Raw genomic sequence first — 15,496 nt, 5'->3', positions numbered from 1 at the left:
CTACACTTCCGTGCCTGTTTGCATTCGTTGGTAAACCACTGTATGCGAATATGAGGATTTGGAGAGGACTTAGGAATTGTTTGATCGGCTATTTCATTGAGCTGATCTGAAAACAATAGAATCGGATCTTCAATATTTGAAAATTGTAAGGGGTTAATTTTGCAGTACACAATATTTCATATAATGACCAATTGGCCTTTGTAAAATTCCATCTGGTTGAGGAGGAATCAGGATTCGGGTTCATAGTTTTAAGAATGGTGGGAAAATGATCGCTTCCGCAGAGGTCATCATGGACCAACCATTCGAATTCGTTAAATAGATTTGAATCTGAGAGAGACAGATCAAGTGCTGAGTACGGTCCAGTGGCAGGATGTAAATAGGTGTTCGAATCATCATTACAGATACATAAATTATTATCAGAAAGGAATTCCTCAAGTACTTTCCCTTTATTGTTTGTGGTAACACTTCCCCATAGAGGGTTGTGTCCATTCAGATCACCCAAAATGATGCATGGCTTGGGTAGCTGATCATACAGATTTTGAAGATCTGTTTGTCGAAGCATAGTGGATGGAGGAATATACAAGGAACACTGAGGATTACAAGGCAGACAACGTTCAAAGTTAAACGAACAGCAACAACTTGAAGATTTGAATTGATAGAAACAGGGCTGTGAATCACGCCCTGTCTCACCAAAATAGATGACCCTCCAGGTGCTTTGTCGCCTGGGGAGAATATAAATGCTATGGCTGCTGAAGACGGGGATTACCGCTGGATGTGGCGCGGATGGATTTCCTGAAACTATACACAACAGTGTGGCAGTCAGTGATTTCTTTAGGTAAGTCGAGCATTCTCTGTTATAGCTTCGAACGAACGCTTCATTTCGGTGACGCGACATATACATGATCTGTCTGGCTTCAAAGCCAGCATCATTCATAGCCTAATGTTATTTTTAGACATTGGGGAATTCCCCTGAAGTAGTTCTGTATGTCTCCGCTCGATTGAAAACGTTGTCACGCGACATACTGACGTTCATCAGGACATGAACGACAGTCAGCTTGGTTGTGTTCACCTAGGCGAGGTCACCCGCAACTGTCAATATTTGTTGTTTAATGCCCCACTCAGCAATATTCTATCTATATGACGGCGATCTGTAAATAATCGAGTCTGGACCAGACAATCCAGAGATTGACACCATGAGCATCGATACACGCAATTGGGATACGATGACATGCATCACCCAAGTCAGCGAGTCTGACCACCCGATCCCGTCAGTCGCCTTTTACGGCAAGCATGGGTTGCTGAAGATCTATTCTACCCCGGATCTGCACGGGGGACAAGCATGGGTTGCTGAAGACCTATTCTACCCCGGATCTGCACGGATATGTACACGTGTATGTTAATATTGTACCAAGTTTGTGGTAAGTCCTGGTGGTATATGTGTTGTGCAAGTGCCTTATGACTTTGATAAGCACATCTAATTTCAATAAACATTATACATTTTATCCATATTTGACTTATAGCCTGATGATAAGCACTTTATTAAACATGTTTAAATTCTAAATTCCAATTGAAAAGATATGAAAGCGTAGGGTACTGTAAAACATGTTTGTAAATATATGGAGCGTCGAGTTAAAGCTTAAAGTGAAATTATAAGATAATAATTTTGTAAAGAGGAGGAAGATCGAGTAACACAAGTTCATAAGAAATCACTGCTAGAAGCAAAATGTCTTCTTGTTGTGTGTGACGCTATTGAATATATCAGCACACAATGTTATAAAACTGATTCATTGCCCTCGTTATGCGGAAGGTCCGGGGTTCGATCCCCGGCCGCGTCATACCAAAAGACGTTTAAAGATGGTACTTGTTATTACCCTGTCTGGCGTCCGGCATTAAGGGGCTCAAACAAGGACTGGTTGGCTCGGACTCAGTATAATATCTGAGTGGGATATTCATGTTAGACTTCGGCATGGTGTATCAGTGGGCTGACACTATAAATCGGCATCAGTCCGGACTAGTACAAGCAGACACACACACGTGCATGCACGTCGCTATATAAGTGCAATACTCTTGGACGCGACGTCACCTCACCTCACCTCACCTCACCTCAAATCACCTCACCTCAAATCACCTCACCTCACCTCACCCTCGATAAGAACTAGTGTACCTGAGTGCACGCCCAAACTGACCTCGTGCTTCCTGTCAATATAATAAATCGAACCATTCGTTCCAGTTAATTTATTGATCTCGGAGACTTGGTCATTAGCAAGTAACGGCTCTGGTGGATGTTGACTTGCCGTACACTATCCAGGGGGACTTGAAAGAACCAGTCGTCCACTCGAACAAGAAGGCATTCAGGTAGGGTAAATGTGTTTTCGGTGTTCACTTACAATCAATCTTTATTGTTTTGTTACTCCAGGAAAAGTATAAAAAGTTTAATCTAAAGCTGTGTTCAGATATGTCTTGCATCCCGGGGGGCGGTCGGGTAGCCTAGTGGTTAAAGCGTTAGCTCGTCACGACGAAGACCTTGGTTCGATTCCCGACATGGGTACAATGTGTGAAGCCCATTTCTGGTGTCCCCCGCCGTGATATTGCTGGAATATTGTTAAAAGCGGCGTAAAACCACACTCACTCACTCACTCACTCACTCTTGCATCCCGTGCTGGCGCGACGGTCTTTGGTAGAAAGTTTGTTTCAGTTGAAAGGCTATTGACCCACGTACAAATATGCCATTGAAATACAGTGTGAGTGCGACAGCATGTGACGGATTACATGTAGAAGATGGTATAATATCTTATGGTAACAATGCATTCCTTGTAGCTGAAGCCTCCATTATATGCCTACAGCAGTTAATGATAACGTTTTGTTGATGGAATGATAACAGCGAGTTGTATTATGGACATTTGGCCTTGAAGATAATATTGTGGTATGATTTGTTGTGTCAGTATTACAAAAACGTGAAATTCATCTTTTACTACCTGTGTATTACATAACACAGGTCTACAGGGAGTCTTTTACATTTTTCAATACCGCATCATCTACACATATTTACCACTACTGGCCATTCTCCTACTCTTAAGAAACACAATAAGCGTATAAATTCTCGACATGTTAGTGCGGACAAACAATAGCCAACAATCAACAAGGATTAACGCCTGACTATCTGGTGTTAACTACGTCAGCGCTGACCTACCGCCGTCATCATTATCGTACAATTACGGGTGATTTAGAGAAATCGTTTCTTTTGTTTGTTTATTGACAACAAACTGTCCAGCTGTATGATGGTGGCTGGTAAACAATCGAGTAATTGATATCAGAGGAACGTCCCAAACCGCACAATGACAAGCAATCAGTCGAGCTTGACCACCCGGGCCCCGTTGCACAAAACGATCTTTGTGCTGCGACTATCATAAGTCTTTGTTAAAGTACGAGAGTTATGCTGGCCTTTAATTCTAAGTTAATCTGATGTTACTCAGGGGATAAACACACTGTGTTTTCAATGTAGAGCTGAGTTACCTGTAGATTTAACCCCGCTAAATTGAATTTGGAACCGAACGCGCAGCGTGAGGTTACAAATGTTAAATTTAGCGCGGACTCTTTGGTGTTAGCAAATATTTTGAGTGAAGCGGCATGGGTTGAGTCCAATGTTTTTTTAGTGAGTTGTCGATCTGATTTACGGAATTACCGACCACAGCCTGTAAACAAAATATGCTCCGGCAGTGTGTTTGTTAACATGAGGTTGGCATTCTACACCACACGTCAAAAGATATGGCGTCTCAGTCGTATATAGAAAAGCACCAAGCTCTCGGTTGTCTCCAAAACCTAAATACATTCTCTTTGTAGATTTCTATCGTGTTTTCTGCACGAAATGTATTGCCACACATCCTTTGATTATTCATTTTAAACCTGCAATTGTGGATATAATTATTTAAATATGCCTACCGACAATGACTGAAAAAAGTACATTCTATGAATATTAGCTTCCGCGGTGATGCGGCCGTCAAACCAGCTGTTTCAATCAGAGGGGGTTTATTGTGAATTAATAGCCTCTGATTGACCAATCACAATCGAGTAATTTCCAAATTCATGGTAGAATTTTGTGCTAAGAGGCTTAGATCCGTTTTGTCGCCTCTAATGACAAGCATCTGTTGTCCAGGACTTGTTCCAACTTGGGGACCAGACTTGGAAAACCACAGATTGGATCGTTTCTTGATGTCCCAACAACACACATCCTCAAATGTAAGTCAGAAGTTTCTTTTATTTTTACTTTTGACACATGCTTCATAAGAATAGAATGATACAAATAGTCTTTATAACTTAAACTTTTAGATTGTTTAAATACACCCACAGATTGCAAACTGACACCATAAATGATAGGCTGGGACGTCATAATATATTAAATAAATATTAATAAAGAGGAACTCATAGTGATGCAGATGTTAGACGTCTTCCTTGTGAAACCAAACGGTATGGTGCCGACAAACCAAGGCTGATAATCAGGACGATTCGGGATTCAAACCCACAGTCGTCGGTTGCTGGCACTGGTTTGCATCGCCTTAGACAGCCGGACGCCACCGGTGCACACACGTGTGAGATGGGATACTATTTCCTGAATATGTAAGTTTTATAACGTTGAATGACTATACAGCTGTAGGGTTGCTGGATGGACGTCCATGGACATATTGGACCTACACCGCCTGTGAACATCAACTTTGATCAAGCGTGTTCTTGTTCAGATAATGTTTAAAACCACTTCCTTGAAACTGACAGCATTAAACATTACAACACAACACCAGCGTCACCTCTGCATTGGGTGTTATTATTAATGCAAAACAGGCCGGTGTTGAATAGAATAAAGTCTCATTCTCATTTATTTACATCTGATAACACTCATGATTTCTTAACATTTAGCTCATTTCTGAACTTAAGCAGTTTAAATCGTTAACACACCAGCGACAAAACCATTTCCTTAATCTAATAATTCTTCCGTGAAAGCATCGTAGGTTGTACGATTCCAGCGATATCATAATATCTTGTTCAGATAATGTTTAAAACCACTTCCTTGAAACTGACAGCATTAAACATTACAACACAACACCAGCGTCACCTCTGCATTGGGTGTTATTATTAATGCAAAACAGGCCGGTGTTGAATAGAATAAAGTCTCATTCTCATTTATTTACATCTGATAACACTCATGATTTCTTAACGTTTAGCTCATTTCTGAACTTAAGCAGTTTAAATCGTTAACACACCAGCGACAAAACCATTTCCTTAATCTAATAATTCTTCCGTGAAAGCATCGTAGGTTGTACGATTCCAGCGATATCATAAGCATGTGTTGTCAATCACTACTAATGATACCAGGTGTTCGCGAAAAGCTTAGCTATCTGCCCTCCCATAAATCCCATAAATCCCATTATCACCGGCCACACACCTGTAGCGTTCAGGATCATAGGAACACAAGGTACGAGTCAAAATAGGGAATATTCTCTTCTTCTTTTTTCTTCTTTTTTTTTGGTGATGGTTGTGGAGGTGTATGTGTGGTGGGGGGGGGAGATTAGTTTGGAAATGTCTTCCACGTGCATGCCATAAAATGTTTTGAAAGCTTTTCCACGTGTATGCCATAAATTGTTTTGAAAGCTCTTCCACGTGTATGCCATAAACTGTTTTGAAAGCTCTTCCACGTGTATGCCATAAACTGTTTTGAAAGCTCTTCCACGTGTATGCCATAAAATGTTTTGAAAGCTTTTCCACGTGTATGCCATAAACTGTTTTAAAAGCTCTTCCACGTGTATGCAATAAATTGTTTTGAAAGCTTTTCCACGTGTATGCCATAAAATGTTTTAAAAGCTCTTCCACGCGTATGCCATAAATTGTTTTAAAAGCTTTTCCACGTGTATGCCATAAAATGTTTTGAAAGCTCTTCCACGTGTATGCCATAAAATGTTTTGAAAGCTTTTCCACGTGTATGCCATAACATGTTTTGAAAGCTCTTTCACGTGTATGCCATAAAATGTTTTGAAAGCTCTTCCACGTGTATGCCATAAATTGTTTTGAAAGCTTTTCCACGTGTATGCCATAAAATGTTTTAAAAGCTCTTCCACGTGTATGCCATAAATTGTTTTGAAAGCTTTTCCACGTGTATGCCATAAAATGTTTTGAAAGCTCTTCCACGTGTATGCCATAACTTGTTTAGAAAGCTTTTCCACGTGTATGCCATAACATGTTTTGAAAGCTCTTTCACGTGTATGCCATAAAATGTTTTGAAAGCTCTTCCACGTGTATGCCATAAAATGTTTTGAAAGCTTTATTAAGGTCTTGACCCCTGACATTTGAAATGTTTAAAGGAAATGGACCCATCCCCTGGTACATTGTTTTTTCGTATATGGAAACTCTTTTTGGCAGTTATTTGAGGCTGATTATTCTCCAGCCGGTCTGAATAGTGACAAATCATAGAGTTTAAAAATTATAGACAAGCTGACGAAATACTGACGTAAATGTAAACTCCTACACTATATTGTCATCATAACGGCCATAAGCCAGGTCTGTCAGCTCTGGTCTCATATGTACAGGGCACTGTAAGCCAAAGCTGGCGTGAGATAAATACCCAACACCACCGTTAAGTAATGGTATCGTTCATGTGACATGTTCGAGCAATCCATGTTAATATGGGCGGGTTGATTAGAAACATTGAAAATGAGTTGACAACGCCAGTTGCTTTCATTACATCCACGGTCCCTGGTTTGACGACAACGGACGTCCACACAGCGACTGGTATCGATTTATCGCAGATCAATAGGGAGCCAGCGTGAACGTAGGTGAGAAAATGAGGACTGTGAATGTGTGTGTTTCAGTTATATTTAAGTCGGAGACCTGAAATGTCTGATGGGAAGCAGACAGTAAGGTGCAATGAGATTGTGTGATTCAAAGTGTGTAAGTACAATTATTTAAGCAACGTTGGAGTATTGTTTGCAATTTTCGAGAACATCAGTGAATGTAGGGCGTATATGTTTAATAATATTTGCATATGTTTATAAACCACTCATCAGTCTTCACAAAGGGCATTACTCCATAACAGGATGGAGTTTTTAACTGCGTTTTCAGTGTAGAGTTTGGTTACCCCTAGATTAAGCCCTCCGGATGCCGAGTTTGTTCTGACTCAAAGTTCGGAAAAGTGAACGAGATTTGCAGTCGCACCGTACTGGGTCTACCGCTAACTATAAAATTACGGAGAATTGGAGACAATTTAATTTCCTATCTAAGGTGTAAACTTAATTGCAAATATAAGACTGGTTTGAAAAACAAACCGTTCTAATTATTGTCCGGAATTGTTTTGTGAGTACATTTCTCCACCTTTAATCATACGCCGACAAACATCGACATCATGCCTGAATGACACACAACGCTCTATCAAATGGAGCTGTAAGCTTCCATGGAACGTTACACATTCGATTAAAAAGATTACTTGTTATAAATGAGGAAAATCGAGTTTTCACTATGACGTCAAAAAAGGTAAATACACCCTAAAAGAGGCATAACTCGGTCACTGTAGCTCACGTGTCCTTGGGTGAGCTTTGAATAAAGTCAATATATTTTGGGTTTTTTTGTTCATAAGTAATCAAACTGTTCTGACATAAATATCGATACGGAAACCATACACGTTCAGGTAGCATGACAAGGTATACGATATATGTATGATGAAGTCATACGATATACAGAATAAAGCACAAGAGAAATAGGTGGCCTATCTAGGACTTAATTTAGTCCTTAGATGCCCGCTGTCACATGGCTGTGTACGTGTAGTAGGACAGATTATTTATGGAGGAAAATTTAAAACCTTTTTGAAGCCATGGTTTGTTTTATATCTTTAACGACGTATGTTGGTTTTTTATTGATATAAATGTACATCTCATCTAATTTTCGTTCTTACTATTAAAACACTTAATTTGTAAAAAAGAAATTGACGTTTTTTCGACACATGACAAATGACTGTATTTACAATCTATGTCAACGTCAGAGAATATACGTTCTCCATTATCTGCTGAAACAGATTCCATTGAGCGTAAAAGGCAAAATAAATTAAATGAATGGATCTCTGAAAATGCGAATGTGATGAAACCAAATGTTCGTCTTGAATAGAAAAAAAATGCGATAAGTTGATTGTAATGTCTAAACTGGACAAGACACGCACCTGCCAGGCATCAATTTTACATTTTTTACATCAAATATTCACATCAATATTTCTATACTAACAAGCATATTTGAAATGGTGGACGGGTTTGTGTCTCATTATAATGTGTTTGTTTCTTTTCATTTTTTGAACATTATTATAAATGAAAAACAAAGAAAATAATGCATAATGCTTATTTTGTATGGACTTTGAGATTAATCGAAAAGGTTCGACCAACATGGTACATTGCACGTTGTTTATTATATTTTCAAATACCTATAAAAAAAAGTAAACAGTTTATAAGCCTGTGACTACAATTCAACTAGGATGAAGCATTATACAAAACGAGAGGAGTGTTTCGTAAATCGTTCGACTAAACGCTCTCCTGGTGAATCTAGACATCAATGTTCTTTCAATCAAACGACCAAAAGCATTTTTATTAATTCCTAAAATATTTACTTAAGATATTATGTATTTTGTTAAAATAATATACTCAGTTTTAGTTATAAAATAAAATAAAATGGCTATTCATTACCCTATATACACGAAATTTCAAATTATGGAAATGATTAGAATTCAAAGGAAATATGTTGTTTTGAAGGGGGGGGGGGGGGGGGGGGGGACATCAGAAATGGGCTTCACACATTGTACCCATGTGGGGAATTGATCCCGTGTTTTGGGCGTAACGAGCGAGCACTTTAACCATTAGGCCACCCCATCGTCCCTACTTTATATGGGCATAATGTTCAAGCAAACAGGAGATACTCTCCCTTGAAGTCTTCCATGATATTGAACGTTAATGAATATCCATAGTGTAACTCATTGCGTGAATAAATATGTACACATATAAGCAAAATCTACATCATGTTTGAACGTATAAACAGCAGGTTGGATGTACCCGTATGTACCCGACCTCCACCTCAAAGAAAATACCACATATATACAACAATGTTTACGTATGACCTCCAAAGTTGTGAAATGTAGACACCAAAGGATATAACTAGTGGAATATAGCTGGACAATAAATTCACTGTGACTATGAAGCCGAAGTCATTCAGTCTTGTGGAGAGTTTTTTGTCACTCTGAATCTTTATGCACAGATCTACATATGAAACCAGAGAACATACATGTTGTGGTCTCTGATGAAACAGATAAGGCGATTTCACTGGTCTCTTATATTTCTTGTTCTGGTAGGTAAACAAGTGGAGGGACTTGATATTTGACGATGAAGAAATTGGAAGCATGTACGTCCATGGTGCTCCCTGGGCACGTGACAAATCCTTCTCTACTGTCATGTTTAACATTTGTAAATGACAATGAAGGGCTCGCTGATTAAATGTTCTTTAAAAAGGAATTTTGATAGATGCAATGTTTAAACTCATATTTGGTTAATATATTACTATGACCTATTCTGAAATTCTTGGAAATACGGGCACTGTTATTGTTTACTGGCATAAAGCATGCGCATAACTCCTCTTTCACTGATGCGCACTGCCAAACGTGGCGAGTCAGGTACCTCGGGCTCATCCAAGCGATATCACGCCCCCTGGTGTCAGGCTGTGTCAGTAGATGCTATGTAGCCTTTCTCGTAGACTGGTTTCATTTGCGCTGCAGCATGAGGGGTGGTTGAAAACGTCTGAGCCTCACGACGAAGCATATGTAGTACGCCCTTAACAGTATTAAGTACAACACTGTCCATTTTACAGGCTGTATTTGAACCAGCATCACAACCAGGCAGCGTATATCTGCAGACACAAAAGTGACTATGTGGTCTCTGTTGATGAAAATGGACAAAATTAGCTACTGAGCAGTCATCAAGTATTTGGGTGCACGGGTGGCCCAGTCGTCTAAGGCGCCGCGATTCGCTGTGCAGAGTTGCGTCCCTTGGACACGCCAGAAACCTATGATTGTAGGTTCGAATCCCGGTTCGCCCCACTTATGTTTCTAGGTTTGTCAGCACTATACCCGTGCTCGTGGGTTTCACCGAAGTGGTAAACGTCTGAGACCTGCGTCACTTCGGGCTTTCCTCCCACATTAAGCTGACACGCCGTGATATAACTAGAATAATGTTAAAAGCGGCGTTAAACCCAACTCACTCACTCACTCACTCACCCACCCACCCACCTACCCACCCACCCACCCACCCACTCACTCACTCACTCACTCACTCATCAAGTACCTGGAAAGGCTAACCCCAACAGGTATCCATGCATCTGTAGTCTCCTCCTTTGAAAAAGGCCGGATCTGTTCCATCAGCTGGCAAAGAGAAGGCTTTGTTATAAATTCCTTGTCTGAAATATTATATTGTTTATTTATTTTATGAGAGAAGTCTTACTACACACCATTGACTTTCGCCTGATTCCCTGCAGCGTCAATTAGGCGGGCCAGGATCCGAAGATCGCAGACTTGCACTGATTATGGCCCTTGGTTTGTCAGCACCTAATCTGTACTCGTTGGTGTCACTGTTGGAAGCGGCTTAGAACCTGATGAACTGTGTTACTATCATCACTGTTCCTTAAGGACAATGCACCTGTACATAAGTCTGTTGTCGTCATGAATGTGGCTTTGGACTCATTTCACATCCACAGTATTCACTAGATATGGCACCGTCGTCCGAAACATGAAGAAATAGCACCGTTGGCAGACGTTTGTGGGCCTCTGTGGGTCTGTTGGTGGGGTGGGGGTGGGGGTGGGGGTGGGGGTGGGGGTGGGGATTATATTTTAAAAAAGTAGCAGCCAACTCCATCAATGCAGTCAGAACATTTCATCCACCGTTCGTAAATTTTGCTGGTGTTGTGTGACCTTATTGTTATACATTTAGATTGGAGAATGAGTGAATGTAGATATTTAAGCTGTTTTCAGCAATATTTCAGCAACGTCACAAGAAAAATATGTTATGAATTGTACCCAATTATATTGTATTGTGAGGATCGAAACGGGGTCCTCGGCCTGACGACAGAACGCTTTGAGCAGCAGGCTACCGCGCTGCTACCGCGCTGCCCCAATTAGGTTAACATTTCAGGGCATTTTGTTTCCGTTCCTTAAACGCATATTTACATATGAATTAATCATTGTACCGTATTCATCCTAAAAACTGTTTAAAAATCCTCGTAAATTTGTGTTTGGATAAAGAAAAGCAACTATACGCAAATAATCTGGACACAATTCAGTTCCCTTACATCAAACGGAACTCTCCGAAGCTTAAAGGTCCAATTTTTATCGTTAATAAAATTTGAAACGGAAACATTAACTTGCATGAAAAAATATATATCCCCTTTATTATGCTATATGTATGGAAATCACGAAATAACATAGAAATTTATCACCATATTTACAATGATATTTCACATGAATATGGGCCTATTTACGTTATAGATTGCACATTAATTATATACATTCTTTATAGTTATTGGTTTTCTTTTCTTTTCAGCGGAAAACGATTGTCTGAAAGATAACCCCAAGTGAGTTGTTATTGTAGGACGCGGATGGTTCAGTCGTCGATAGGATGAAGCTATTTCATCTGTCGAACATTTCAAGAATTCATCTATGATTCGATTCAGAAGAAAATAAATAGCTAGGTGAGTATTTGGATCTGTTTGATGTTTTAGCACGTGATGTTAGACGTTGTTGCCATGGACATAATTTACACAAAGCAACATGAGACTGTTACCGACCAGTGTTTTAATAGAAACGTAAGCGGAACGAAACCATAGGTGATTAAAAATATGTTTGAAGTCCAGCAGGCTTTCTGGTCAATATTTGAATGTTCTATGTCATTGCTATGGATGGTAATCCTCAGTTCTTAAGGGTATTGAGCGTTGTGGATATTTAAAGCGAAAAATATATTAGACATTAGACATTTGAAGGCATCGACGTTTCAAACTTACTGAACATTTTCAGGTTATAATTTGACATTTGAAGTTATTGCATTTTAATCTTAGAGACAATTGAAGTTCTTGAAATTCAAAGCTTTCATTTGAAGTTGTTGGCATTTCAATCTTAAAAACAATTGAAGTTCTCGAAATTCAAAGCTTACATTTGAAGTTGTTGGCTTTTCAGGTTACAGACTGTTTGAAGTTAACGACAATGTTTTTCTTTCTTTCCGGAATCTCATCAATTTCAACAGGTGTGGGGCAATGAACAGCAGTGTCGTGAAGGTGAGTGACCTCCTCTCTCCTGCGTCAGTCTCCCTCGCAGTCGCCATCTTGATCTGCGTGTGCCTTGTGGCCTCGGTAGGCAACGTCATGCTGTTGGTGACGGTGTGGCACACGAAGCGGCTGAGGAGGACGTTGTACATCCTTCTGACCAACTTCTTCATCGCCGATCTCGTGTTCGTCTGCATCGTCCACCCTCTCAACATCGCCACCTTCCTTGCAGACGGGCCTCCCTTCGGATATGTCGTCTGCTATTTAAAAACGTACATCACCTACGGGACCATCAGCACGTCTGCTTGTAGTCTCACGTCTGTGGCAGTGTACCGACTTCTACAAATCTGTTACAACCATATCTACATCCGGGTCATTTCATGGAAGTGGTTACTATGTGTGTCCATTTGTCTATGGGTGACACCTGTCGCCTTCTGCGCAGGATTTGGCGGCTCTGTTAACTACGACCCCCTGAAGTATTCCTGTGCATACACGAACCCCACGCTGACGTACATCCTTGTGTGTTGCCTATACCTCCCCCTGATATTCACCGTTGTCTACTGCTACGTCAGAATCTACCTCTTCACAAAGAAGTCACGTCAGCGGGTGGAAGTCCACTCGAATCAAGTTCAAACCAATATGTCGGCCTCGTCCATATTAGCCAAAAAAAGAGATGACGTCGTCTTCAAGATGATGCTTGTGATATTCACGGAGATCCTCTTCTTCTATGTGTTCCCAGGTGTTCTGATCTCCTTGTTGAACATTGTACCGCCTGCATCTAGACCGGGAGTAACCTTGGCTTCGGTTCTCTTGTTTCGCATCCGACCCTGTGTCAACTTCACAGTCTGTTTGCTCACGAACATGGAGTTGCGGCTCGACCTACTGGACTGTCTCAAGTGCGGAAGAAGACTTCAGACTCACTCTCCAAATAACCAAAGCTAGGTATCACAACTGTTGTTAATCCAGTCAAGGGACATGAACACTATGATTTGTAACTGCTCCTTGTGACTACTCCTGACATTGTCAACGTTTGGTGTTTACGACATCGTGACGACCGTATAATCATGTGTGTGCAAAGCCTGTTATAAATTCCTTGTTGTCTGAAATATTATATTGTTTTTTTATTTTATGAGAGACGTCGTACTACATCCAATTGACTTTCCCCCTGATTTCCTGCAGCGTCACTTAGGCGGGCCAGGATCCGAAGATCGCAGACTTACACTGATTATGGCCCTTGGTTTATCAGCACCTACTGTGTACTCGTGGGTTTCACCAAAGTAGTAAACGTCTAAGACCTGTGCCAATTTGGACTTTCCACCCACAGTAGGCTGACACGCCGTCATATCACTGAAGTACTGCTGGACGCGGCTTATAACCAACCTGATGAACTGTGTTACTACCATCACTGTTCCTTAAGAACAATGCACCTGTACATAAGTCTGTTGTCGTCATGAATGTGGCTTTATATTCATTTCACATCCAAAGTTTACACCACACATGGCACCGTCGTCCCAAACTGTGTTACTACCATCACTCGTTTCTCTTGCTCTGTCCAGGCTCTAGGGTGTGTCACGACCCACTCAATATAAACTTGTTTATTCATTTTGAGAATTATCGTCATCATGTTCTCCTATATCACCATTAGATTAGATTCGCGAGTGGTAAAGTCGCCTGGAGTTGTACAGAGTTGCCTTCTTTGGTCGAGAAGTTTCCGCTGTGGTCGAATCTCAAATTCGTTCTGATTAGGATCCTTGGTGTGTCAGCGTTGTGCTCATGGGATTCACTAATTTGGTAAACATTTGGTGACTTTCCTCCCCAATGAGCTAATAACTTCACGTTAAAAAGGGAATTAAACAAATCCCTCACTCACTATCTCAGTATTTGCTACAACAGCATCCGACGCCGTTCATCACTCAGATTCTCCCAGCGTTTGATTCTTGGAGTTAATCAAACCCGGTTGCCTCTTTGCTGACCTACTGTTACATCCAAAAACAGCGTTAAACTAAAACCCATTAACTCTCTCACTGTCCTTTGACATTCACACTTTTAGACGTTTTACCATTATAAATATGTGCTGATACTAAAATCAAAAACATAGCCCAAGCCAACGATTTAATAATGAAACGAATGTGCGTTGTGTTGATCGTTTAAAATTTAACTTTTTCGAAACTATGCGACCATGGTTGATTAAATCTATATTTTCAAAGAATGGATCCATATAATCTATTGATTTCATCTACATTTTCAAAGATAAGGATCCATTTCATCTAATGATTTAATCTACATTTTCAAAGAATGGATCCATATCATCTATTGATTTAATCTACATTTTCAAAGACATGGATCCATATAATCTATTGATTTAATCTACATTTTCAAAGATATGGATCCATATAATCTATTGATTTAATCTACATTTTCAAAGAATATATCCATATCATCTATTGATTTAATCTACATTTTTAAAGATATAGATCCATATAATCTATGGATTTAGTCTACATTTTCAAAGAATGGATCCATATCATCTATTGATTTAATATAGATTTTCAAAGAATGGATCCATAGCTTCTGATTGATTTAATCTACATTTTAAAAGATATGGATCCATATAATCGATTGATTTGATCTACATTTTTAAAGACATGTAACCATAAAAACTAATTGATCTATTCTACATTTTCAAACATTTGCACCCATAAAATCTAAAGGATTAATCTACAATTTCAAAGATATGTATCCATTTATTCTAAATGATTAAATCTACATTTTCAAAGATATGTATCCATTAAATGGTTTAACCTACATTTTAACACAGAGACAAAACACTTTCCATAATCATAAGAAATCTCTGCTAAAAGCACAGTCCACTGGACGATTCCGACTTTATCGTAACAAAGCGAGTGTTTATGAATCACAAGCAAATAGTGATGATACCAGGTTGTCCGCGAAAAGAGGACGGTGGCACCCGTCACAAACACATGCAAAGACAAGTCAATTGTTCACCTGTACAAGTACGAAAACATATGGTACACGTTAAAGGTCGAATTGCCTCCGAAACAACAACTTTCAGTTCGACAGACCCACTGGACAGTTTAATAAAACAACAAAAATTGGTTGAAGATTTATTTAGTTATTTTAGGACTAGTCCTAAAGGTAATTTCTGAAATAAAACGCAAAT

General features: G+C 39.8%; 1 protein-coding gene across 2 annotated transcripts; it reads left to right on the top strand.

Moving 5' to 3' along the window:
• The first annotated feature begins 2,235 nt into the window (after nt 1-2,235).
• On the top strand, nt 2,236-13,983 carry LOC124124709 (melatonin receptor type 1A-like). Of its 2 annotated transcripts, none has more exons than XM_046487940.2 (3): nt 2,236-2,355; nt 11,601-11,748; nt 12,297-13,983. In XM_046487940.2, exon 3 carries the CDS (start codon nt 12,307-12,309, stop codon nt 13,255-13,257), a length of 951 nt encoding a protein of 316 aa, XP_046343896.1. In that variant the 5' UTR covers nt 2,236-2,355; nt 11,601-11,748; nt 12,297-12,306; the 3' UTR covers nt 13,258-13,983. The 2 variants fall into 2 exon arrangements, with proteins under 2 accessions (XP_046343896.1, XP_048240044.1); XM_048384087.1 differs by lacking the exon at nt 2,236-2,355 and adding an exon at nt 6,749-6,818.
• Nucleotides 13,984-15,496: the final 1,513 nt, after the last annotated feature.

Source organism: Haliotis rufescens, unplaced genomic scaffold (assembly GCF_023055435.1).
Source record: "Haliotis rufescens isolate VD_foot unplaced genomic scaffold, xgHalRufe1.0.p SCAF_5, whole genome shotgun sequence".
Lineage (NCBI taxonomy): Eukaryota > Metazoa > Mollusca > Gastropoda > Lepetellida > Haliotidae > Haliotis > Haliotis rufescens.
Note: the sequence above shows the minus strand (reverse complement) of the source record. Positions and strands in the feature narration are given on the sequence as shown.

What these genes read in the sequence shown, in the direction of transcription:
- LOC124124709 (XM_046487940.2), top strand. Translation starts at nt 12,307, where the DNA reads ATGAACAGCAGTGTCGTGAAGGTGAGTGACCTCCTCTCTCCTGCGTCA.